The 26,061-nt window shown below is 44.1% G+C and overlaps 2 protein-coding genes across 6 annotated transcripts in view; both read right to left on the reverse strand.

Annotated features, from left to right (window-relative positions):
* Positions 1–1,656: 1,656 nt before the first annotated feature.
* COQ7 (coenzyme Q7, hydroxylase) lies at positions 1,657–14,755 on the reverse strand. Of its 4 annotated transcripts, XM_072942679.1 has the most exons (8): positions 14,622–14,755; positions 11,257–11,435; positions 9,934–10,048; positions 9,056–9,195; positions 8,341–8,409; positions 7,829–7,907; positions 4,303–4,347; positions 2,547–3,961 (listed from the first exon to the last, which is right to left on the reverse strand). In XM_072942679.1, the coding sequence occupies exons 1-6, from the start codon at positions 14,692–14,694 to the stop codon at positions 7,830–7,832; spliced, it is 654 nt and encodes a 217-aa protein (XP_072798780.1). In that variant the 5' UTR covers positions 14,695–14,755; the 3' UTR covers positions 2,547–3,961; positions 4,303–4,347; position 7,829. The 4 variants fall into 4 exon arrangements, with proteins under 4 accessions (XP_006212160.2, XP_072798780.1, XP_072798781.1 ...); XM_006212098.4 differs by lacking the exons at positions 2,547–3,961; positions 4,303–4,347 and adding an exon at positions 1,657–2,395; XM_072942680.1 differs by lacking the exon at positions 4,303–4,347.
* A 2,715-nt stretch (positions 14,756–17,470) lies between these two features.
* Positions 17,471–26,061, reverse strand: part of TMC7 (transmembrane channel like 7) — a 48,971-nt gene continuing 40,380 nt past the window's right edge. The window contains exons 13-16 of one of the 2 annotated variants that reach the window (XM_072942682.1): positions 25,416–25,546; positions 23,068–23,223; positions 20,379–20,457; positions 17,471–19,598 (exon numbers count right to left, since the gene is read on the reverse strand). In XM_072942682.1, coding sequence (XP_072798783.1) covers positions 19,524–19,598; positions 20,379–20,457; positions 23,068–23,223; positions 25,416–25,546 — 441 coding nt within the window. In that variant the 3' untranslated portion in view covers positions 17,471–19,523. The remainder of the gene's footprint in view (positions 19,599–20,378; positions 20,458–23,067; positions 23,224–25,415; positions 25,547–26,061) is intronic. The other variant, XM_072942683.1, reaches the window with a different exon arrangement.

The raw sequence follows: 26,061 nt of genomic DNA on the forward strand, positions 1-26,061 counted from the left end.
TTCCTTTCACCCTTTTCTGAAAAAGAAATTGCATCCTCCCGGCTAAGGACGCTCAAGTCGGCGGGCCGCGCAACCTGGAACAGCCAGGGGAGCCCGCCGCATCTCGTAGTGCGTGAACGTGACATTCCACTCCTGGCCGACACTGGAGATCAGGAGGACGGACTGTCACAAACCGTAGCAATTACCTGGCCTTGCTCGCCAGGCGTGTCCCCGTGACGTCCGCCTGTGACTGGCCGGTGTTGGCCGCCCGCGGCCTCGGAACTTCGGGGCGAGGACGCCCTCTGGTGGCCGCGGGCGCCGGGGAGCCCAGACCTTCCTCGCCCTTGCAGCGCCCCGAGCAGAGCTTCCTACACGGTCCAGGATCAAAGGCCCCGTGGGATTCAGTCACGGCCCTACAAGGGCTACCATTTCGGCAGCAGGAGTGGGAGGAAGCACGTCCTCGAAGGCAAGGGGGAGTCTTTTAAACCTTTGAAAACATATTCAGTAGGAAAGTGCATTGTGCTCCCGCAGAGCCAGGAAGAGCGATTAGGAGGAAAGGGTTTTTTTGTTCCTCTCGGTTGGGAAAGGTCACGTTTTCTCCTCAAATTGCCCGGATCAAAAGGCATTAAGGAGGCCCAGGGGTGAGGGGCCAGGGTTTTTATCATATTGTCAAAGAATCTCCGGAAAGTTTAAGGACCCCAAAGGGCCCCTCCTCCTGAAATTCCATAGAGACAGTGCAAAGGTGGTCCCTGAGGCATCAGAGGCCCCCAAATTCTGTGTTAATAACCCAAACGCCCACCATTAGTGGTTAAGTTCAAGCCTCTCCAGAACCTAGCGATTCCTCCTCTGCAAAGGGCGTCCGTGGGGTGGGGGTCGGAGAAGCAGCGGGTGAGGCTGTTAAGAACAGTGCTCTCGGGCAGGCAGTAAGCGCAGCGCGGCGCGGCTCCGCTATGACATCGAGGAGGACTGCCGCCAACTAGAGGGGTGGGTGGCTCTCTAAGTACTGACTTTGAAAGATGGCCAATATCGGTCTCCAAATGCACACTCAGGTCAAGATGCACGATATTATTCCACTGGGGAACAATAAAAATCCAAAGGTGTACACGTATGGGTAAAAGATTTTTCAAAATAGGCTGGAAAGATACACGAACTATTATTAATAGCAGTTACTTCCAGGGGATAAGTTTGGAAGGGGTGCCTTTTTAAAAAAAACTTATATGCAGTTTATATTGTTCAATTTTGAGGTGAAGGTTACTTTTGGAAGTGAGGGGAAAAAAGAAATGTACTGCCTTCTGTGGCAGACCGTATCATGAAGGCAAGTGGTCAGTTTCCTGGTAATCAACCAGCAGTCTACAGAGCGAGCTGCCTGTCACTGTGAACGCCCTTTTTAGCACTGTTAACGTATTTCACCGTGTGCATACATGCATTATTTATTACAAAGAGTTTTAATTTTTTAAAAACAGGGCAATTTAACCTTGTATTTAGTCCAACAAAAATTCACTAAGTGCCAGGCACCGTGCTAAGCTCTGAAGATAAGGACATGACCAAGTGGTCTCAGCCTTCCTGGAGTTCATGGTCTAGTTCAGTGCTTCTCAAACTATAATGTGCTTGCAAATCACCTGGAAGTATTGCAATATTGGTTATTTATTGCTGTACAACAAATGACCACCAAACCCAGCAGCTGAAAAACAACATTTATCATCTAACATAGCTGCTGAGAGTCAGGAACTCAGGAGTGACTCAGTTGGGCGGTTCTGGCTCGGGGTGTCTCGTGAGGTTGCAGTCAGGAAGTTGGCTGCAGTCATGTCACCTGAAGGCTTGACCGGGGCTGAAGGATTCACTTCCAAGATGTCACACAAACATGACTCCTGAAAGGGGGCATTGGTTCTTGGCCATGTGACGAGTAACTGCTTGCGTGTCCCCACACCACGGCAGCTGGCTTCCCCTACAGCTATTGACCCTACAGAGAAGGGTGAGGCCTGGAAGGTCTTTTATGACCTAGCAGCCTTGGAAGTCTCACGCCATCATTTCCACCACATTCTGTTTGTTACAGAAGTCACTAGGGACAGCTCATACTCAAAGCAAGGGGAATTAGGCTCCACCAAACAGAGAAATACCAAGGAATTTGTGGACATACTTTGAAACCACCACATCTTGTTCAAATGCAGGTTCTGATTTGGTAGGTTCTGGGAGAAGCCCCAAATTCTGCCTTTCTAATGTGCTCCCAGGGGACCCCACTGCTGTTGGTCTGTGGACCACATTTTTGAGTAGAAAGGGGATCAAACATGCAAAGAACAACGGCTCAGATCACATCTTTGGGACTATGCTGCTTGCAAGGATAATATCCTTTGTCATCCTGGCATCATCTTTGGATGGTGTCCAATTTTAAAATCACATTTCCCCTGAAAGGTCAGAGCTGTAAAGCAAGAGAAAGGCAAGATTATCTTGTTAGTACACGAGGACAAGCTGTAATGGAATTAAGAACAATCAAAGGGGGATTCAGAAAACCTCTCTGGCCTTGTTCTAGAAGCTCTCAGAAGTATAAAACATCAGCCATCAATTCTGAATGGGATGCTAAACACACAGGAGCAAATCTGGGCTTTTAATAAGGATTGCACCAAAGGCCTTCACAGGACTAAGATTCCCGACTGCAATACAGCATCAGCTTTGATACAGGAGGGCGAGAGCCAGCACCAGCATCTCAGAAGATCAAGGCTCCCACATGCTCTGCTGGCTTGCAGGGTGGTAGGTTAAAGAAATCATTTCCCCATTCAACAGCCTGGACTGAAACTTGCTTTCGAATACACATAAAACTATAAATCCTACATTTTTTATTACTACGATCTATGTTATAAAACTCACCATTGTAAAGTCTACAATTCAGTGGATTTTCATATATTCACAGGTTACACAACCATCACCACCATCTAGTTCTAGAATATTCATCACCCCTAAAAGAAACCCCATATCCATTAGCAGTTGCTCCCCATCGCCCGACCTCCTGCAGCCCTAGGCAACCACTGGTCGGCTTTCTGCCTCTGTGGACTTGCCTGTTCTGCACATTTCATGCAAAAGGAGTTATAGGGTGTGTGGCCTTTTGTGTATGGCTCCCTTCATTAAGCATGTTTTAAAAAGTTATTATTGTGACAAAATATACATAACATTTACCATCTTAACCATTTTCATGTGTAGAGTTCAGCGGCACTGAGCACATTCACACTGTTGTGCAACCAACCCTGCCATCCATTTCCAGATCTAGTTCATCTTCCCATATGGACAGTTTATAACCAAACATCATGTTTTCAAGTTTCCTCAATGTTACAGCATGGATTAGTCAGTCCTTCATTCCTTTTTATGGACGAATAATACTCCATTGTACAGAAGGCACCACATTTTGTTTACCCATTTTCATTCATCAGCTGATGGACATTTGGGTTGTTGCCACTTTCTGGCTATTACGAATAATGTTGCTATGAATATTCATGTACAGTTACTGGTTTGAACATATGTTTTCATTTCTTCTTAGTTTATACAAGGAGAGGACTTACTGTATCATTGCAGTTCTACATTTAACTGGCTGAGGAAATGCCAGTCTGTTTTCCAAAGGGGCTGCACTGTTCTGGATTCCCACCAGCAGTGTGAGGGTGCTGACTTCTCCACCCCTTCACCAACACTTGTTACCTTCCGTCTTTCTGATTATAGCCGTCCTCGTGGTTGTGGAGTGGAGTCTCGTTGTGGTTTCCTGTAGTGACTAATGATGTTGAGCATTTTTTCAAATGCTTATTGGCCATCTGTTCTATCTTCTTTGGAGACACGTCCATTCAAATCCTTTGCCTGTTTTTAGATTAGGCCATTTGTCTTAATGTTGAGTTGTACAAGCTCTTTATATATTCTGGATACAAATCCCTTCTCAGATACATGATTTGCAAATATTTTCTCCTGTTCTGTTGGTCGTGTTCTCTCACTTTCAGGATAGTCTTCTCTGAAAAGCAAAAGTTTTTATTTTGATGAAGTCCAACTTATCTATTTTTTTCTTTCACTGCTTGTGCTATTGGTGTCATATCTAAGAAACTGTTGCCTAATCCAAGGTCACACAGATCTACCCCTATGTTTTCTTCTAAGAGCTTAAGAGTCAAAAGTACAATGAAGTATATCACCTCACAACAGTCAGAATGGCCATCATTAAAAGGCCTACAAATAATAAATGCTGGAGAGGGTGTGGAGAAAAGGGAACCCTCTTACACTGTTAGTGGGAATGTAAATTGGTGCAGACACTATGGAGGACGGTGTGGAGGTTCTCTAAAAAACTAAAAACAGACTTACCATATGATCCAGCAATCCCACTCCTAGGCATATACCCACAGGAACCTATAATTCAAAAAGATACATGCACCCCAATAGTCACAGCAGCACTATTTACAATAGCCAAGACATGGAAACAACCCAAATGTCCATCAACAGATGACTGGATAAAAAAGATGTGATACACACACACACACACACACACACACACACACACACACACACACACTATGGAATATTACTCAGCCATAAAAAGAACACAATGATGCCATTTGCAGCAACAAGGATGGACCGAGAGATTATCATATTAAGTTAATTAAGTCAGGCAGAGAAAGACAAATATCATATGATATCATTTACAGGTAGAATCTAAACAAAATGATACAAACCTTACTTACAAACCAAAAACAGACTCACAGACATATAAAACTATGGCTACCAAAGGGGAAAGTGGGGGAGGGATAAATTAGGAGTTTTATATATAGTAGTGTGTAGTAACAGATACACACTACTATATATAAAACAGATAAATAGCAAAGGCCTACTGTATCACACTGGGAACCATATTAAACTTCTGTAATAACAAAAAATATATATACGTATCTATATGTATAACTGAATCACTTTGTTGTACACTTGACACTAACATTATAAATCAACTACATGTCAATAAAAAACAAAAAGAAAATTTTCTTTAAAGAGCTTTAGAGATTTAATATTTAGATTTTTGGTCTGTTTTAATTTTTGTATATGCTGTGAAGTACGGGTCTAAATTTATTCTTTTGCATGCTGGATCCACATGCAAAAACCCAGCCTGTATTTTTTTTAATCATCAGCAAGAAACATAAAGAATGGCCTTCCTTTGGCTTCCTGGTAGCATCTTTTCTTTCTTTTTTTATTTTCCAGCTAGAAGATTTTGAGTTTTACAGTAAAACAATTTGGATCAGGGGCCCAGTGGCCCCGCTTGACCTGGTAGTATCTTTTCAATAAATCTTCACTGTATTTTGCTGAGATGCACACAGGCATAGTTCTGAATTACTAGTTATGTGAAAATGACTTCTAAGAAGGGAGAGCGATTTCTGCATTGAATCCCATCGACTATTTACTGAGCACCTGTTATAGGTCAGTGATTAAAACAAAGATTCCCTCCTTATGGAGCTGACGTTCCTGCAGGGGGAAACAGACAAGAAACAGAACAAGTAAGTACATTATATAATGTGCTAGAGGGTAGTAAGTGCTATGGGGGAAAAGTACAGAGCAGAGCAAAGGGACTGAGGCATGCGCTGGGGTGGGGTTTGCAATTTTGAAAAAGGTGGTAAGGGTGGGTGTCCTTAAAAGGTGACATTTGAGCAAAACCTTAAGAGTTGGTGAGGGATTTGAGCATGTGGATGTGTCGGGAAAAGGGTTCTAGGCAGAGGGAACAGCCACTGCAAAGACCTCAAGGCAGGAGCGTGCCTGGCATTTGATGGTAAGGGGGCTGATGTGGCAGAGGGAGGAAGGGAAGCAGTCACAGAGGGCCAGACCATTGGGTCTTGTAAACCATTTTAGGGACCTTGACTTTTATTCTGAAGGAACTGGGGAAAGCCACTGAGGGTTCTGAGCTGAGCAGTGTCACAGTCTGGCTTACGGTTCAAAGGATCCCTCTGGCTGCCGGGTTGAGAGTGGGCTGTGGGAGGACAAGGGTAAGGCAGGAAGAAGAGTTGGGAGGCTTCTGAAATAATCCAGAGGAAAGATGAGGGTGGGGGTGGGGAGCCCTGAGTGGCAGCAGTTGAGACAGTGAAAAGGATTTGGTAGAGCCCTCAGGGTGCCCTGCTTGATGAGAGTGTAATAGAGGCGGGTGTCAAAGGTGACTGCAGAGATGCTGGCCTGAGCACCAGGAGGATGGAGTTGCCATTACCTGTGATGGGGAGGCCAGTGGGGAAGTGGGGCCGGGGGAGGGGAGACGGGGAGCTCAGCTTGGGGCATGTGGAGCTGGGGATTCTCTTGACTTCCATGTGGAAGGATGCTGTAGACAGACGGATACTGGAAAATGAGAAATCTGGGCTGGAGATACAGATGTGAAGGAGTCAGTCAAAAGGTGGGATAAGATACCAAAAAAAGTGATGGACAGAACAGGGCCAGGGAGCACCCTGGGAGCCTCTGGCCTTGAGACCCAGAGGAGAAGAACAGCCATGGAGACAGTTTTCCTAGAAGTTTGGGAGCTACTTAAGCACACCTTGACCCTCCCTCCCTCCCCTTTTTCTTCTCCTCTCCTCCCTTTAAACGGGCACCTACTATGTACTAGGAACTAGAAAAGATGTTTAGCCCTCAATAAACTCCTAGTCTTTACAAAGACATAAAATGCACATTTATATAATATATACATTTATATAATTTATATAATGGAGACGTAGGCAATAACTGTAGAAATGTGGCTTTTCAGCTGTTAACCAACTACACTAACTACACTGCGGACATGTTTGCGAGCACAAGAGTTTGGAATCTCAAGTTGTCCTCAACCCTTCTCTCACACGTTTAATTTAAATTATTATCAGAAGGCTGATTCACTTGATCACATAAAATTAAATTCACTCTCGGTTTAGGAGAAAAGAGTGGTGGTAGAGGACTAAGTCAAACTATCACAGTGTCACTGTCCTTTACAACTGGACCCTTTGAAATGAGTCACCCCATCATGAGGTGCTGATGAAACACAGGGTGCTGGGTGGGGAGGGGCAAAGACCCAATGACGTCTTCACACAAGACGCTTACAATCTAATGCAGAGCTCCCAGCCCTGACTCACCCTAGAACCACCTGGGAGCTTTTGAAACCACTGATTCTGGGCTCCACTCTAATTAAGTCAGAATTTTTGGTCTACAGTCTGAAGAACATCCTAAAAAGCTCCATAGGACATTCTAACGTGTGGCCAGAGAGGAAGACCACTGATCTAGGTGTTTTCATAAATTATTTAAAAATATGCAAATCATAAAAGATTCAGCATGAAAATTATGAATCAGTATGAAAATTATAGTCGGTTTTGGTCCATTCTTTTGGGAGCAGACCTAAAGGAAATGATTATAATTCAATGTCACAAATAATCCACGGCTTAGCGTATTCTCTGATGGAAATAACCTGCCTTCAACTCACAACTCACAAGAGACAATGTCAGTGTTCCGCTCACCTGGTGGGCTCGACAGGCTTGCTCTGTCACTCTTAAACATCATCGTGCTTTTAAGTTACTCTGCGTTGCCAGTAAACTCAATTTTTCTTCTCTTGAAGATTACTGTTACTTTCTTAATGATTCATTCTAGATGTTTTAGGAAAAAATTAACTACAGACCAAACAAGGACCAGCTTCACTTGCTGTAATCTGAACACACCTGGTGAACGGTCAGCCTTATGGCCATAAAGGCACCAGAGAAAAGTCCACACTGGAGGGTTTTATTAATGAAAAAAACCTCTCGCGGTTTATTAACAAAATTCACAGAAAAATCATTGTACATTTCCTTTTCTGCCAATGTCACTTGTTAAGTTACTATCATCTTTTATACACAGGGAAAAGTGGACATACTCTAAAATCTTTCTGATAAATGTATCGCCACGCGGCAGCCGGCCTGGATGACGGTCTTCAGAACGGCATATGCTGGAGCCTGTTAAAAACAACAACAATTAGCAAACAAAAGAAACACGGTCTGTGCTCACCTTCAGTTGTAAGACACAGGCCTGGCCGGGCAGGGCTGGGACCTCTCTGGATAAGTAATGAGATCTAAGAAACAATTTATTTTAATTTAGAAAAAAAGCCAAACTATTCAAAAGATTGGGACACCTCTGCTACTGCCAGAACATTTGAACCACCTGGTTTCTGGTTTCTCACAGGAAAGGGGGCAGCAAGTGCTGGGGAGAAGCGGGAAGTGAGACCCCCAGGCCGGGGCAAGCTGAACGCTTGCTCTCTGTTGGGCAGTGTGCTGGCGCTTTCTTTAGCAGTCACACTGAAATCTACTTTTCTAAGAGCAGAAACCTTCTTGCCCCTCAACCTTCCAAATAAGGTGCCACTGCAAGCAAACAGGAGAGGGGGAGCCCCACCAGTTCTGCGTCGTGTTCCAGGCCTATGTCATGGTGCTCAAGCTCTTCGTCCCGAAACTTCCGTATCACCTGGTTAAATGAAAAGACATCGAAGCAAGTCAGCCTTCCAACTCGCTGCTGTTCTGATTTATTTTGGAGGCTAAAGCCTCATATTTTCATTTAAGACACAGGGAGGCAAACCTTTCCTATAAAGGGCCAGAGAGTCAGAACTTCAAGCTCTCTGGGCTGCGAGACCCCTGTCACAATGACTCAACTCTGCCACTGTAGAGGGGAGAGCAGAGGGGTCACATAAATGGGCACAACTCTGTTCCAACAAAACTTTATTTCCAGAAACAGGTGGTTTGGCCAGTGGCCAGAGTTTACCAACCTCTGACTTAGGCTTAAAAAACCAAACAGTTCCCTCATTTGCTGTAGAACATTTCTGCGGACATCTGTAAGTTCATTTGTTTCATCTGAAGGGTTTGTGCTCGTGCTCAGAATCTATCAATGACCCGGAAGTGAGGAGAACACAGGTCCGATCTGAGGAAACACAGATTCTGGTCCCAAGCACGTGAAGGACACACGACTTTAGCTGCCTCAGTTCGCTTGTCTTTAAAATGAGGCGCTGCCCTAGATTTCTAAGATTATTCCGTAGCATTCTGTTTTGTTCCTCCCTTCCAAACTGCGTACCTGCCCTTTTCCCTGTACCAGCCCCTTCCAGAGCACTGTCCAATACCTGAAGAAGCTCCTGGTATTTTTCAGGCTCCTCCTCCATCAGCGTCCTGATCTGGTTGTTGTAGTGATGTGCAATGGACTCCTCCACGGCCACGGTGCAGGCCATCGCACCCGCCTTCCCCAGCAGGGCGGTTCCTGCGCCTGGAATTGTCAGATTCGGGCGGTGAAGGACGGGACGGACCCCAATGGGGAGATGAGGTCACGTCAGGGCTTGTCGCCTCGGCACCATGGACCCCGGGGCTGGGTAATTCCTTGTTGAGCGGGAGCGTCCTGAACGTCAGGGGATGCTTAGCAGTGCCCCGGCCTCTGCCCACACAGGTGCCAGTGGCACCCCCCGTTGGGACAACATCTAAAAATGTCTTTAGATGTTGCCAAGTGTCCTCAGGAGCAACTCGCCACCCTTGAAAACCCAGGTCTGAGGTGGTGCCAGGTCGCAGTGTTAAAAGCACAAATCACACAATAAGAATGCGTCTCCCTTTTCAACGCTCAAGGCAACCTTCTCATTATGGCAGAAGGGTCCTCCCTGGGGGGGGGCCTTCATGATTTTATACCATTTACTCCTGTTTTTTAGGAGTGAGCAGATCCCAGGTTTAGAACCTTCATCAGGGAACATCGTCTGGCTACAAATGAATTACTCTAGCTTTTTTCCTCTCTGTGGGGTTTATTTCCACTGTGCCTTCTATTTATAAAAATACTGATTTTAAGGTTCTCTCTTAAGTAAATTTAAGCCAAAAAAAGTCAGTCAATTTAACTTTAGCAAAGTATTAAGTAAATAAAAAGGCTGCAAGAGGACACAGCAAGAGTTGTGGCAGTGGGTATTTAACGATTCAGTCCTCCCAGATGCCTAGGCTCACACGCGCGCTCTGGACAGACACGTACCCAGCGCAAACCCCACCACATTCCAAAAGGGCATCAGAACGGTCGGCCGCACCCTGAATGCAACCATCAACTCATTGAACTTTTTCAAGTGGTCCTTTTCTTGATCCCACATTTTCTGTAAGAAACACAAAAATAAAGACAGGTAAGCATGCCACAGAGGCCACCTGCTATATACCAGGGGGGCCGCAGGCCCTGTCCAGGTGGGGTAAAGGAAGCGAAATGGAGACAGTGATGAGAACTGCTATTTGCCTCACTCCCCTTGAGTCAATGCGGAGAAAACCTGAACATCAGACTGTGGGCAAGAGAGTGACAACCAACCAAGAGAAGCCGCTGTTATCTCAATTCCAGAAAGGGGTGCCGTGAACCATGATTCTCGCTAAAGTTCCTCGGACCCACAAGTGCCTATTAAAGGACAATGGTCCACATCTGTGAGAAATGAGATGCTCAGCCCATTTCAAAATTAGGAGGGCAGAATATTACGTTTTATGTAAGACGGCTAGAAACGCATTTACATCAAAGAGAAAAGGGAGAATGGTAAGAAGAGCTGACACTTACAGAGCACGCACAAGTGCCAACCACCATCACAGAGCTCTGCACAGGGGACTCCTCTAATCCGCACAACTGCCTTGTGAAGGACACACTGTTACTAACCCCATTACACAGATGAAGACACTGAGGCACAGAGAGGTTAAGTAACTTGTCCAAGGACTCAGAGCAGGCAATTTAACTTGTGCTGAGTGTCTATTGCAGGCCAGGCATGGTATTAGCTGCTCTGCATACACCAGTTCATTTATTCTTCACGAAGATCCAGTGAGGAAGGTGTTCTCAGCTCATTTTGCAGATATGCCAATGGAGACCCAGAGAGGTCAGGTGACTCCCCCAAAGTCACACAGGGAGAGGGTGGGAGAGGGCTGGAATGCAACCCTGGCTCTGTGTGATGACAAAGCCCAGGCCCATCCCTCTGCCTCTCAGTATAAAATATAAACTCTCTCTGCTGGGCTCCACTCAGGGCAGGGCCGTGATGTCTCAGCAGCCGGTACTTTCACTTAACGCAAGGACTCGCAGCCCTGCCCGTCCCACTGTGAGATTTTAATCATACAGATACACTGTCTGTCAGTTTACCTACTAGATGTCTGTCTGTGTTTTAGACAGAAAAAGAACAGTATTTTCCTTTTCCCACACCCACTCCCATAACCAATTTACACTCTCTTGGGGACAACAATACCTCCCTCGAGAATGCATGACCCAGTGGGATGCATCCCTTTACAGCCTCTGGATCCCCCCCTGCTCAGCAGACCAGCCAGAGAGGGAAGAAGTGCCCACCTGAATGACCGGTCCGACGCTCGTCCGACCCAGGACGGCCATCTGCCCTGCATAGATGCGGTTCGCTCCATATTCACCCGCATGGTCCACCCGGATTATTCGGTCCACGGCTGCCCAGTTGATGTTGTCTAAGGTCATTCCTGAGCTGCAAAATCTGACACTGACTCTTCTTCCATAAGCTGCAACGCAAGTGTTTATTCTTCATTACTCTCAGGTAAGGCTGAGGTGTCTCCTTTTACAGACAGAAGACGCACCTTAGATCAAAGGTCACAAACAAGCCCTCCAGAGGCCGGCTGTGCCTGTTAGCGCGTAATGTTTACCTTGTGGTGTTTTTGTTCTGGCTTTGAAAGCGAATTAGTTACCAACACTTACAACACAGAAGATTCTACCTGAAGACCTGGACTTCTGGCTTCACTTTTAAGCGTATGACGCTCTGAAAACACTGAGCCTGTCTCCTCAGTGAGCAGTCAATGTGGCAGCTGCTCTAGATGGACATGGTTCTCCGGGCCACCCACGCCTCCCGGTCGCCTTTTTGTTCCCAACCCTGGCTGCACAGAGCCCCTAGGGAGCTCTCAAATCCATGGATGCGCCTCCCCAGTCCTCTCTGGGAGACGGACACTGATGTTTTTAAAAATCTCTGCACATGAATCTTCTCCGCAGCTAAGGCTGAGAACCATAGATTTAAGTTCTCTTAAGACACTTATACCCATGGGCATCTGATGTTGAGATTTTAGCCTTAGAGTTTAGGTTTCTTCTCATTACGGTACTTAATTCAACTGAACTCTTTTTGCCTTCAAAATGTAAATTCTTCAGGACAGATTAGACTTTGTCTTTTAAAGAAACCTTCAAACAGTACTATCTTGACTGTATTCTCCGGGCCTTGACAAGTGTTCCAACGCTCTTACGTATGACTACCATGTGTTTAAGAGATCTTTTCCTTTAGGCTAACTTCAACACCCAGAAAATGTGCGGGAAGTTTCATTTTGGGTACATCTGTAGTTTTTTCATTAAAAAGCTTGAGGGCTTTGGACATAAGGCGATGGGATAGGCCTGATGAAATCTGGGGTGGTTCTGCACCTGAACTTCTCAGGCAGGTAGGATTTTAAATGCCTCACTCTAAACAAAGGAGCACGGACCCTGGAGTCCGAAGCATGGTGACCCAGCTTTGAGCTGGTCCTCCACACAATCTGCTCCATCTCACTGAGCATATTTGACTTAAAGAACTGGATGGAGTCCAAGTTCTGTCAGGTGCCACTCAGATCTATGCCGTCTGACAGTGGGTCGCTGTGGTCTGTGGCCATGTTTTTATGTGGAGAACAATTTGAAACATTTGACAAAGTCAAGGTAGCCTGTCCCATGTTTTTGCCTCCAAGTCCAAGGAGGTGCTGCCACCAATCTAGCCTACTTGCAGGAAGATGAGGCCCAGAAATTAAAATAAAAAATGATGAGATGACTCTATTTCTCAAAATAATCTCGTTTGCTTGTTCTTTGATTTTTTTCACTCCCACCCAAAAACATGTTAATAGGAAAGAACTTTAAAGACAACCCAATACTCATTTTTAAGACACGATTTACTGAGAGATCGCAAGGGGCCGAGTGCACAGGATGAGGATGAGTTGAAACACTCAGCTGACTTCTGGTGGGTAGAATTATGTTTCTATTAAAAACATCCTTGACTTTTCCCGAGCACTGCACTACTTTTCCAGATTCAGGCACCTAAAAGATGCTTTTTGGGGGTATGTGTGGAGGGTTGGGTATCATAATATTTGCCATTTCTCTTTCCACAATCTCTGCAAGGTGTCTTTAAAAAGTGCGGGATGGACCACAGAAAGCGCACAGAGCTAGAGTCAGAAAATATGTGTCCTGTCTCTAACACAGACCTTACATAAATCAGAATTGCCATTTCTTACATACAAAATTGGGAATAATCAGGTTATTCCCTTTTTGAGGGGAAACACACAATAATAAAAATCTTTCTATGGAGTTATGAAGATAAAAGGAGATATAGGAAGCAAAGTAACCTTATGGATGAAAAAGAATGATTCTTAATCTGTTTTGCTCATTGGCTCAACAAAGAAGCATTAAAATTCATGTTCAACAATCCTCTGAATTTTACCCTGCATTGTCACACACTTAAAAAAAATTGAGAAATAATAACATAAAATTGAGGCCCAGTGCTAGAAGCTCTCACATTTTATATTTGTTTTCCCAAAACGTGAAACACATATCTATGGTGGTATCTAGATTTCAAGTGGTATATGGGAAGTTCACGGCTATGAACACACGCTAAATAACACCCATATTATTTAGTAAGAGTTATTCTCTTTTAAATTCTCTTCCAATCCTTTTGGTTGCATCAAGGAGACTGTTTCAGTTTATAGCTGACATATATCAAATACCTTCCTAACACCTGCTAATCTACCTCTCTTACCAGAAAGGAAGATGGTCTTGGGTTCAAGCCTTGGTAGGCAGCAGTATTTAGTACAATAACTTTTTGTTTTTAGCGTATTTATTTTTTATGATCACTCTATTTGGGACAGGCAATGCTGGTTTTTCTGTTTACCATAAGAATCTAGTTTCTGTGAAATTAATTTTAAGAATGGAACACGTTTAAGGAAAAAAAAGTTTAATTAAAAATGCAAATGTTATTGCTATAAAGCAAAAATCCTGAAGGTGGTACACGAATGATTTAACTTTGAGAAAAGGACTTCACAATTTTCGGAGGCAGCTCAAATGAAACGAGGAAAGGAGGAGCCAAGATCAAAGCCCAAGTCTCCCCACTCCAAATTGGATGCTCCTTCCACCACCCTGGTGAGTCTCAAACTTGCTAACGCATACGAAACATTTGAATCATTCGAAAGGGTTGTTAAAATACTGATTCAGTGACCCAGTAGGTCAGGGAAGGGACCTGAGAACCTGCATTTCTAACAGGTTCCAAGGGGTAGGGGGAAGCCGACGCAGCCCGTCTTAGGACTACACTTTGCGGGACAAGGCCCTGAGAGGAGGTTACAGGGACACCCCTAGGACACGGAACTTTCAAGGTCGCCAGCTGTCCTCGACCCGGAACGCCGACCACACCTGCAGCGACGTCACGGCACAGGTGTGCAACTGTGATTCCCCAACGCGCCGACGGGGAAGCTGCACCCCAGAGCCTCCCTGCCAAAAATCACGCCCCTCCCGCCCGGCCCCCCCCCCCCCCCCCGCCGCCGCCGCCAGCCTCCGCGTTTCCAGTTGCGCAGTCCCGCTCCGTCGCAACCCAGTGACGTAGTAAACGTCTCTCCCGTGACCTCTCCGACCCAAGCCTCAGGCGAGAAGTCCCCGACTCGCCCGCCCAGCGCGGTTCCGCGGTCGCGCTCCCCCTTTACCTGAGAGGGCCCGCGGGCCGCCCGCGTGCAGCCGCCGCAGGGAGCGAGCCGCCGTCGCCCCGGCGTAGCTCATCGCCGCGACTGCAGGGCAACCGCTCCCTGAACGGAAGGGGCCAAACGCGCCCTTGGCGCGGACTGATGACGCACAGCCGACGTAAGACGGACTCGGACACGCCCCTAGACTGCGTTTCCATTCGATTGGTTGGAAACATCAGGTGAAAAGATTCTATTGAATGCGATCACTAGCAATCACTCAGGAGCTCGACGGTACGGTTGCCATGGAGATGAGAATGCTAAATTGCTCTGTGAAAGATCCCCACAGGGTAAAAATTAAATTATTTGTTGGCATAGTCATCGTATTTTCTGCTTTACCAACATGGGAGATTCTCCTCTACTTGTAGCCTACAGCCACTTTAAAACAGTAATTACATTCTGAAATTAAATTCATATGGTCAGTAGTGGTATCTCTAGGCATTGGGGTTGACAGACGACTTTAAATTTCTTCCTACTCCTTTTCTCTATTTTTAGGTTTTCTACAGAGAACATTTATTATTTCCACTTTACTGTTGGTGTGAGTGTATATTGGCGCAAATTGGTTTCTTGAGAGGTGGGGTGGGGAGGTTTAGCAATATATTTCATACTTTTAATTAAAAGCCTATATCCAATCTGTCAGTGTAGATTCATCAGTTGTAACAAATGTGCCACTCTGGTGGGGGATGTTAATAATAGGGGACGCTGTGCATGTGTCGGGGCAGGGAATACACAGGAAATCTCTGTACTTTCCTCAGTTTTGCTGTGAACCTAAAACTGCTCTAAAAAAATAAAAGTCTCAAGAAAGAAAATTTTGTTTACCTTTAAAAGAATGCATATCCACTGATACAGAAATCCTACTTTCGGGAACCTATGGAACAGAAGTAATTTTTCCAATGTGTGATGTATGTTTCTGAGGGCAAAAAGTTAAAGGTGCATAATCTGGAAGGATATTTAACAAAACGTTTAATAATGGTAACTTCAGAGGGTTGGAGTTGTGAGAAAGGGGCTTTCATTTTTCTACCTTACACCCTTGGATTCTGTGTATCTTTTATCCAAGTTGCTATAAAACATTTAAGATACACTACACTGTAAAATAAATGAAGTTGCTAATTGTTTTCAAATTACATTAACATACAATAATTTAAAATTATGATCAACTGTTATGTAACTTTTTAAACCCAAATACTTAGTGAAAGTGAGGGTGATGTAACATTCTCATGTAAAGCTCTTGAGTGTAAATCTGGCTCTCAAAAGCCCTAAAATGTTCTAAATCTTGGCTGTAATCCCACATCTAGGTCTCTAAGAAGAAAAAAATGTTGACAAAGATTTATGGATGTCCCAGTTATTATCAGGAACATCTGGAAACAAAATGTTAAGCAGCAAGGGGATGTTAAAAAAATTAAGATTTGTGTGATGTTATATTACGTAGACCATTGAAATGCTTATAAAGAATTTTGGATAAAGTGAGAAAACACTTATGAAAGAGAAACGAGAATGTCAATCTTTTTTTCTTTCTCTTCATCTTCTTTCCCTCAGTCTGTACTTTCTACCTTAAAAGGAATTTTGCTAAGATTAACAGTGGATGTCCATAAATGTTGCTTATACTTGACTTTTACTTTTTTTCTCTATAGTTTTCAATGTTCTCTGTATTTTCTATAATAAGCAAGTATTTTTGTAGTGAGAAAACAAAATTTCATAAAGAAAAGGCTTACTATTCCTAATTCAATCCTCAAAGATATAAGTGAATGTATTATTTCCCATTTTAAAGATAAGGGAACTTAATCGCAGCAAGGTGAAGTCATTTGTACAAAATTACACAATTAAGCAAGGAGCAAAGCCATTTCATGTCCTTAGCATATCCCATGCATTGGAAAGAAAATACATCAAAAGGAATTTACTAATAAAACCCTACCCTATATAAAGAAGATAACATTTAGAAGTTCTGTCTTCCTAGGGATCAGACCTTGTAGTGCCATCCTGGCAAAATTAATTCCTTTTCTTCTCCAATACTTACAAAATGGGTTTCTGCAATCAGATATGTAGCTGCAGGAATTTACTCTGATAAGATTTAATGCAAACTAATGACTCATGTAACTGGTTTCTTGTCTTTGCTGGGATGAGAATATTCTGTGATTTCAAGAATGTACAAGGCTGCCTTGATAAAGAACAGGAGCCTGGAGCTGAATGGGTCAGAACAGAGAAGAGAGCAATTTCTGCATGGACTTTTAACATTCTAGCTCCCTGTGTTTGTAATGGGAGAGGGGTGGGCCGGGGGAGTGGCTGAAAACAAAGTAAGTATCTAGCAGTGGGTGAATGATTATGGAAGTAAACACTGATACAACAGAATGCTATGTAGTCAGTAAAAAGAACGAGTAGCTACTTACATGGAAAGATCTTCCAAATGTTACTGAGAAAAAAAGAAGCTCAGAAATAAATACATCCATATCACACATATAACTACAGATAACATATCTGCTTGAATATGTATTATAACTTTCTGGGAGAATAAAATAAACCTCATTAGCAGTGGTTCCCCCTGAGGGTGGGATGGGGGGGTACCTGAAATAACTTTATGTCTTTTTAAGTTTAAAGCACATGCAATACACCCCTCCTTGGTTTCAAAAGAGCCAAGGAATCTTAAAAACACTCATTTTGATGATCTTCTATATAATTAAAAACATCTTTCTCCTCTCTGATTCTAGGAAAGGGCAAAGAGCAACTTTACAAACTGTTGTAGTTTTCCATGATCACTTGATTGCTGATGAGAAACCTCCAAGAATTCAAATATACATAATCACATTTTAAAACCTTCAAGACACAGTTTAATCAGTAGTTTTAATGCACATTTGTTAGAGACAGCTGCACTTTAACAATTATACAGACATCACCTGCAGTTATTAAAGTTATCAAAATATATAAAAACATTCAAGTAAGACGTATGCAAATTAGCAGCATTTAACTAAAATGAATATATTAACATATTTCAGTATAATAGGGAAAGAAAACGGCTTCTTACACACTCACACTGACACACACACGTACAGAGAAAACCTAACTGTCCTCAGAAGCATGGAGAAGGCAAGAACGTTATGCATATACATTGTTGGCAAAAACGCCAACAATCAGAATTTTTAAAAACTGAGGGTGGAATGAACTTTTGTTTGCTCAAAACTTCATGATACTAGTTATAACTAGACTTAGAAATTCATAAAGCTCAAGGCAGGAAAAGCTTGAAAAGCTCATCAGTTTCACAGATATAAAAATATCCCGTGTTAATGCTAACTCTGTGGGAGCAAAAAGATGGTCTGGCAAAGGGACAAGGGACAAGTATATAGAAATGTGTCAGCTATGGTCAACCTGTGCTAAGCTTTGCTCCTCAGAGGAAGGAATCAATCATTTCTGAGTAGGTGGGGGTGGGGGCGGTGAGAAATACTCTTCACAGCAGCAGCTTTCTAAAACCTGCACCCACCTTTAAATTCCAGGCTACTCCCAGGAAAGGTTTAGAGTCTGAAAAACAAAGGAAAACATTGGAAGGAAGGCACAAACGGTCCCTTACAAAACTACAGTACTTTGAACAAGAGTCTCAAGGTATTAAAATGACAACTGATTACATTAAACCATAATCTAGGCTTATATTAAAAGGTTTAAAGTGACCAATTTCAGGTAAGCTTAGATGAGGTATTTCTTGCATATGGTTTTTATGGTAACGGAAATATTAAGAGATACTCTGCATGTTTTGTAAAAGAAAATTAAAAAAATTTAAGCACAAGAAGGCAAACAATAGCCCTTAAAATACGAATATGTGCATTTAAGACGTCAGCAGTCAGTCTAGTTTGGTAAACTTGCACAGGACGGTCCGATGCTGCCACCCACATGCCAAAACACTTCTGTGCATAGACTCACAGCTCAAATACTCAGCAGCCCTTTCCAGCCTGGCTCTGAAATGTGAAGTGTCATTCAGAAACCTCAGTGCAGGAAGGGAAACAGCGTTTGGAAGACCGAGAGACAGACTTGGCTTCTTGATGGCACAGGGCCCTCTGCCAAGTCTCCAGACTCCGGACTAGAAGTTGAACAGAAGGCTTGGGATTATCCAGGCTCTTAAAGGCAGCTTCCCTCTGAGTAACAAGGCTGGAGCAAAATGCCCCAGAAGCTACGAAATCCAGGCTGCCACCCTGCAGCAGGTCCCCTCCTTCTAAGGCTTAATCCAGGGCACTTCAGATCCTTGCTCATTCAAGTGGCAGGAAGGGCTTTTTGCTCTGATATAAAATGACTCTTATATTCCATGTTACCACGTAGCTGAAATTACATAACCATCCTCTCCATGCTCCCACCACCTGTTTCAAACATCACGATTCAAGGATTTCTCTTCATTTAAAACAATCAGGTCTCCATATTAAGTCTACAGAACCGTTCAAAAGAGTCACTACTTTTTAAGGAACACTTCCCGGCCTTTGAACCCAAAATCTGGTTTGAAAGAATTAACCCAGGCTCATGGAGAGATAATGTCTACAGTTAACTTGAAAAGACAGTACCAATAAGCTTATAAAATTACAAAAGCTCTCTCCTCAGTTTTGGTTGTAAAAGCTTCAAGGGCTTCTTAAGTCAGTGTGTTGGTCGAGCTGTCCCTGAGCTGCTGGGCCACAGGCAAAGACATGGCACTGAACTCGCTTTTCTAACTCCCTAAGCCTAAACAGGGGCTGGGTCATGTACACACGGCCACCGCAGCTGCACACGTATGGAACCACTCTCAGGAAAGGCCCAAGCTTCAGAAAAATGTATTAAAAAAATCTCTGCTAAAGTCCCAGGTGGGCTTTGTTGGCTGGCAGGTCACCACGGCAGCTTGTAAGCCACACACAGCAGGGCTTCCTGTCAGTCTAGCCGGTTCCGCATATCCCTCTGGGCTTCTGTTAGTTTCTGGATCAGATAACGCTTGTCACGACTTTCCTAAAAGCAGAGAGAGGTTCAAGGGCACATTCAATATATTTGGAAACAAATATCATTATTGTGACCTAAGAAATCACCTGTCAGGCTCAGGGCCAAGGGTCCTCACCACTGGATGGCTGCAATGGCCTCCAAACTGCCTCTTTCACTCTTTTCCCCTCCACAGCCCCTCGTCCACAAAGCGGCCAATCATCTTTTAAAAGTGAACACCAGTCTTATAATCCTCCAGTGACCTTCTATCACACTCAGAATTAAACTCAAACTTCTTACCAGAGCCCTCAGGCTACGCTGTGATCCTCGCTGGGATTCCAGCAGCATCTGGTCTCTCCTGATCATCCTCCACCCTCCAGCCACACCTCGCTGACCCCTCCTCCCAAGACCTCCCATAATCGGCTCCTCCTCATTGTTCAAGTCTCAGCTCCACCATCACCTTCTCAAAGAGGCTTTCCACACCACCATCTACAGCAGCGGAGGCCCACCCATCACTCTGCCTGCCTGGTTTGTATGGTCTTCGTAGCAGTGACTGCAATCGGAATTTCTTTTTCTCTAACCACTGAACAGTCTTGTCTCCCCTCTTCACCTCTGTACCCCAGCATAGAATGAGGATATATACACATCGCGGGGTGGACATGTCCGAACATGAATGGAGCCAGAGGAGACCCAGCCTGAAGGCAGAGTTTTGGCGGGTGGTGATGAGAGCACTCCACCTCTCCCTGCGATGAACATCACACTCACTGCGGTGTCCTGGGTCAACGTCCCCAGCTGCGCCCAGTGCTTCCTTACCAAGGACAGCTGCTCGCGGAGCTGCAGGACCACCCGCTTGTGTGCTCCGGCCAGCGCAATGAAGTAAAACATAACGAGGCTGCAACACAAAGCGAGAGGTCACTAGGGAGTCTGGACCATCTGAAGGCCTCTGGAAAACCATCTGACACATTTTGCTTGGAACAGTTTCACTTTTGTTAGATAAAAAGGAAAAGCAAGCCCTCATCCCTCCCAAGCGGAGGGCATCCGAAACAGCCAGAGGGGTGGTTATCTGGCAGCGGCAGCAGACACTGATTCATGCCTTGCTTCCCAGGTTACGATTAAAAGCTGCTGCTGTTCCTTGGCACACACAGCATGACGGGAGACAGGAGGACACAGACAGAAAGTCAGCTCGGCATGGATGATCACTGTGGAAACCCTCTCGCCTCAGTTTCTACATCTATAAAATGGGGATGATATAGTAAAAGCCAGTGATAACAAGCCTAAAGATACTACAATTTTGCATAACAGCAGTTGGCCCCTGTCTTCTGTGTAGCCCTAGACCTCACATGGGGGCGGCTGAAATTATTATCTTTGGGAGGAGGGGCAAGTGGCATGGAGGGCAATCCCCCAAGAAAACAGCAGGCAGCCTCATCCCTGAAGGGGAGGCGGTGGCCTGTCAAATCTCCCCAGAAAGGGCTGAGGAAAGGAGGGCCACTGGAATCAAGTGATATCACCTGTTAATTTCTGGAAGTCCCCATGGCCAAGGACAAGAATGACCACCCCCACCAAAGATGTGGACGGCAGATCAGGAAATCACCAGCAGATGGTGCTAGCCAAACCACAGCTTAAGGGGAACCCATTAGAATGGAGCAGTTGGATCCTGGGATCCTCAGAATTCCTGGCTGGCTGGCAATATCAAAGGTATCTTGCCTTCAATAAATGAATTTTTTGGCCCCCTTCTTGCATTATGGTGGGGTTTTCTGTAATAACATCTACATCATAGGATAACTGAGTTAATTAATACCTGTAAGCTACAATCAATTCCAGTAGTCTGTGGCGGTTCTATTCTGTTCTACAATCTCCAGGAACACCGAATCAGTGAGTTCTGAACCAGTGCCCCTGGGGAAATACAGAGTAGGTTCCTTCGCACCTCTGGTCACATTTTTGTCAACTCATCAATACTTTGTTTTTTATGTTTCTTGAGAAAGGTTATCAGTACATAACTTTGTTCCTGTTTAAAGACACCTTATTTAACATCATTGAACTCACAGCCAAGAGCACCGTAACGTGTGACTGAGGGAAGCTTATCTAATTAATACACATATTTTATTCATAAATGACATCCCAGCCTCTCGCACTAATGAACACTAGATAGCACTGAGCTCTACATGTGAGGGCCACTTTAAACAGTGAAATCACTAACCAAAAGCACAAAATGCAAGAAACCTGGAACTAAATGGATCACAAAAAAGACACCTCTTTACAGTCTGAGCTGAAACAAGAAGGCAGAGTGTCATTTTGTCTCCCCTCCACTCCCCAAGCTGGGGATGTACATGCTATGATCTGAATGTGTGTGTCCCCCCAGATTCTTATGTTGAAATCCTAACCCCAAGGTGATGGTTTTAGCAGGTGGAGCCTTTGGGAGGTAATTAGGTCATGAGGGTGGAGCCCTCATAAATGGGATTAGTGCCCTTATGAAAGGGACTCTGGAGAGCACCCTAGCCCCTCCTGCCAAACGAGGATACAAGAAGTCTATAAACCAGAGGAGGGTCTTCACCCAACCATGCTGGCATCTCATTCTTGGACGTCCAGCCCCCAGAACCATGAGAAATAAATTTCTGTCATTTTTAAGACACAGGGTCTGTGATATTTTGTTATAGCAGCCCAAATAGACCAAGACATTGTACTCAGGCAACTCACATTTTCTGCTACTCTGTGTATGCCCACAAATAACCACAAAAAAAAACACTGCTAGTATTCATTTTTGGAGTTCCAAAAATATTTTAGCTAATAGACCCATTTGTGATATAGAAAAAAAGAGGAATCCATGAATAATGAGAATGGGCTATAATTAGAACAACACCCATTACAAAGTAAGCCCTCAACACACATGTGATCAGAATTATTTTAACACTCAGAATGAATCACTGCAGCAAAGACCCTTATCACCCCTGCTTACAACACTTGTCATTCACTGAGCCTTCACTAAGGGCCAAGTCCTCTGCTGAGCACTTTACAGACATCACCATGTTTCCTTCTTCTCACAGCCCTATGAAGTGTGTGCCATTCTTATTCCCATATTCCAGGTGAGGAAATTGAGGCTCAGAGAGGGTATGTGATGACCTGAGGCCACACAGCTTGAGTGGCAGAGCCAGGGTCCGACTGTGTGCTTCTAGTCTGATGCTCTTCTCTCTGCCCAGCAATCAGTTCCCTTTCCAAAGAGCAACTAATTTTGTGAACAATCAGTAAGATTAATAGGCAACATTTATGGCTTAGACGTTATAAGTCAGGCATCTGGCTAAGTGCCTGACCTGTGGGATCTCCCTGGACCTGCTCAATGGCCCTTTGAAAGAATTACTATTATTACGACATTTCAAAGATGGCAAATTGAGGTTCAGAGAGGTCCAGCATCATATCAAGGGTAGCAGGTGAGCTCCATTTCCCAGTCGAAGAGGAGCCCACCAGGCGCAGGGAAAATACTCGCAGGGTCCGGGTGGTTCTCACTCACCAGATGATCATGAAGAAAGGCACCGCAAAGGCTTCCGACGTGACGCCGTAGACCAGGGACTGCAACGAGCTGGGAAAGGTGCCCACGGTGTTGGGGACCACCTCCCAGGTGGTATTGAAGTTGGTGAATGGCCCACAGGCTTTGGAGGAAGGGATGCTGCCAGGACACAGAGCAAGGGGTTCAGGGCCAGGCCTGCAGCACAGGCTGAGGCCCTCCTCTGCCCGCCCAGAAAGCTTTGTTAACAAGTCAAGACTTGGGGGAGAGGGCATAGCTCAGTGGTAGAGCACATGCTTAGCATGCACGAGGTCCTCTGTTCAACCTCTAGCACCTCCACTAAAACAAAAGAAAAGGGGGGGCCAGCTAGGAAGGCCTGACCTCATGGGCCTTCTGGAATATTCCAGTCAAATACTTACCCTAAAATCTCACTGAGTCTCTAGACCTGACTTCTAGTTTATAAGAAATTGGAGTAAAACTTGAAAGATCCTCATTTTAAAAATAAAGCTATAAAAGACTATTCTGGGACAACTGGAGAAATTTGAAAATGGCACGAATATGACATTGGTATTAATTTTCTCAGGTATGATAATGTTATCGTGGACACCCAAAAAGGAGAATGTCCTTATTTTTAGAAACTCCACAGTCAAATATTTAGGAGTGAAGGGTCACAGCGCCAACAACTCAATTTCAAATGGTTGATCACGCACACAAAATGCATGCGTAGAAAGAGAGAAAACAAATGCAGCAGAATTTAACCACTGGGGCATCCAGGTAAAGGGTATGTAAGTTTTCATTGCTGCTATTTTTTTCAACTTTCTATAGATTTGAAGTTTTTCAAAATAAAAATAGGGGGAAAAAACCTAAGTATCATGGAAAAAAATTAAATGAAGGCTTACGAAGAATTGCCTCCATTCACATCACAAAGTTCTGTGTAGGAAATTTTCCACTGCAGCCCTATTTTTAGGGATAAAAATAAATTCCTGGAAACAACCTAAATAATGTTTAAGGAAATAGATGAACAATTGATGATCCATTCTTACAATGGAATATTCGAGAACCACTGAGAGGGAGACACATAGACATGACTGTCTCCCAGAGAAAAACCAAGTAGTTAGTTAGGAAACAGGACTGGAAAGTGAATTTCCACCATATGCTCTTTCGAACTTGTTGAATTTTGTGCCATGCGTGATAAGTATTATTTTTTTTAAAAAAATCAAAGCTAAAAAATATTTTAAAAGAACCAGAGTTCTGTATGTGCTGGCCTGGAAAAGGGTACAATACAAAGTTAAGTGAAAAAAAAAATCAGGCTGCCAAACAGGATTATTCCATATGTGTTTTTTTAAAAAAACACATTTTTCATAGTAAATTTCTGGAAGTCCTCACAAAACATAAACAGTAGTTACCTCTCAGAGTAGGACTAAGAGGTGAGGATGGGGAGCATTCTTTTCTCTTTAATTTGTACCCTTTTCTGTACTGTTTGAATTTTTAAATATATATATTACTATTACAATAAAATATATATAGACTCAGATTAGTTTAAAAAAATAATAAAATCTGAGAGATGAATTTACAGTTCCAGGCTTTTGATGTAAAGATGAAGAAATGGAATTTCATGAGACTCCAAGTCAGGAGTTAGACTGGGCCAACTCTAGCCCCACTGCCTGCTTTTTGTAAATGCAGCCTCCCAGGAACACAGGCATGTCTGTTAGCGTATATATCGTCTCTGGCTGCTTTCCTGATACAACAGGAGAGCTGAACAGTTGTTACAGACACCATATGGCCCGCAAAGCCTAAATTATTTATGCTTTCCAGCCTCTGGTATAAACAGTTATAAGACGAAGGAGTGGCGTCCCTGGGGTTAGAACCCTCAGCTTCTCATCCTCAGTCCTGAGCACTTCTGCTCTTTCCAAATTCCGCCTGACACTACGTTCCCTGTGCCGTGTCTGAATCGTCTTATGTCTCCAGCACCCAGCCCGGTGCTTGGCACCCAGAGGACACTCCAAGCCTTCTCAATAACCATGTACTCCCTTCATAATCAGAAACAAAGAATCCAAAAGGGGACTAGAAAAGAGGTCCTAGGAAAAGGGGGCTGGGTAGGAGAGACCTAATTGACACTCCCAAGAACAATGGCCACCCTGCACGCCCAAGTTCAGCAGTGCACCAAGACGTTCCCGCGTCCAGAGGGAGATTCTGTAACAAAAGTGAGCCTGGCTAAGCCGGAAGTGACTTACTGACCTCTGTGGGTGGGGCACCCAGAGGAAAGCCAGTGAAGAATGCAATGAAGCCTTTAACATAAAAGAGGGACACGTCAAGAAGCAAGGAAATGTTCTAGAAAACAAAGCTGCATTTACCGTGCCATGCTGATGGTCAGGGGGATTATCGCCAAACACAGCCCAATCAGCAACACCAACAGGAAGAAGAAATTAGAATTGGATGCTCTGAACTGCCTGGGGGAGGGTCTGCAGGTATAAAGAAGACTCATCTAAGAGGAGAGGAAGAAAGAGGAAAAATTAAAGCTTGTAGCTCCCTTGAGGATAAATGAGGGCATTCATGCATTACAGTGTAAGTTGGCATAACCTTACTGGAAGGGTCGTCAGTAAAAGAGACCAAAATGAAAAAATGGGCCCAAACACACGTAGATGGATATTTACTGCTACAGTTGTTGATAACTGGGAATAACTGAAAGCAACCTAAGTAGCTATTGACGGAGTTCCTTAAGGGTTAAAGAGCATCCATACAGTGGAACCACGGAGCCCTCAGGAAAAATGAGAGAGCTTTACCTCCTCCACGGCTCTGTAAAATGAAAAGGGTAGCTTTTCAAAGCTCTGTACTGTATGACCTCATTGAAGGTTTTTTGGAAGTACTTTTTAAATATTTTACTGTACATTTCTTTTTTTTTCCAGCTTTATTGAGGTATAGTTGGCAAAACTGTAAGACATTTAGAGTGTACAGTGGGATGATGTGAAAGGATGTGAAAAGTATTTATTCTCTATACAG

The sequence above is a fragment of the Vicugna pacos genome, chromosome 18 (assembly GCF_048564905.1).
Source record: "Vicugna pacos chromosome 18, VicPac4, whole genome shotgun sequence".
Classification (NCBI taxonomy): Eukaryota; Metazoa; Chordata; class Mammalia; order Artiodactyla; family Camelidae; genus Vicugna; species Vicugna pacos.

What these genes read in the sequence shown, in the direction of transcription:
- COQ7 (XM_006212098.4), bottom strand. Translation starts at nt 14,694, where the DNA reads ATGAGCTACGCCGGGGCGACGGCGGCTCGCTCCCTGCGGCGGCTGCAC. An exon ending in CGGCCCGCGGGCCCTCTCAG is followed by an intron (nt 11,436 to 14,621) that starts GTAAAGGGGGAG and finishes CTTGCGTTGCAG; the next exon opens with CTTATGGAAGAAGAGTCAGT. An exon ending in TGGAACACGACGCAGAACTG is followed by an intron (nt 7,908 to 8,340) that starts GTGGGGCTCCCC and finishes TGTTTTTAACAG; the next exon opens with GCTCCAGCATATGCCGTTCT.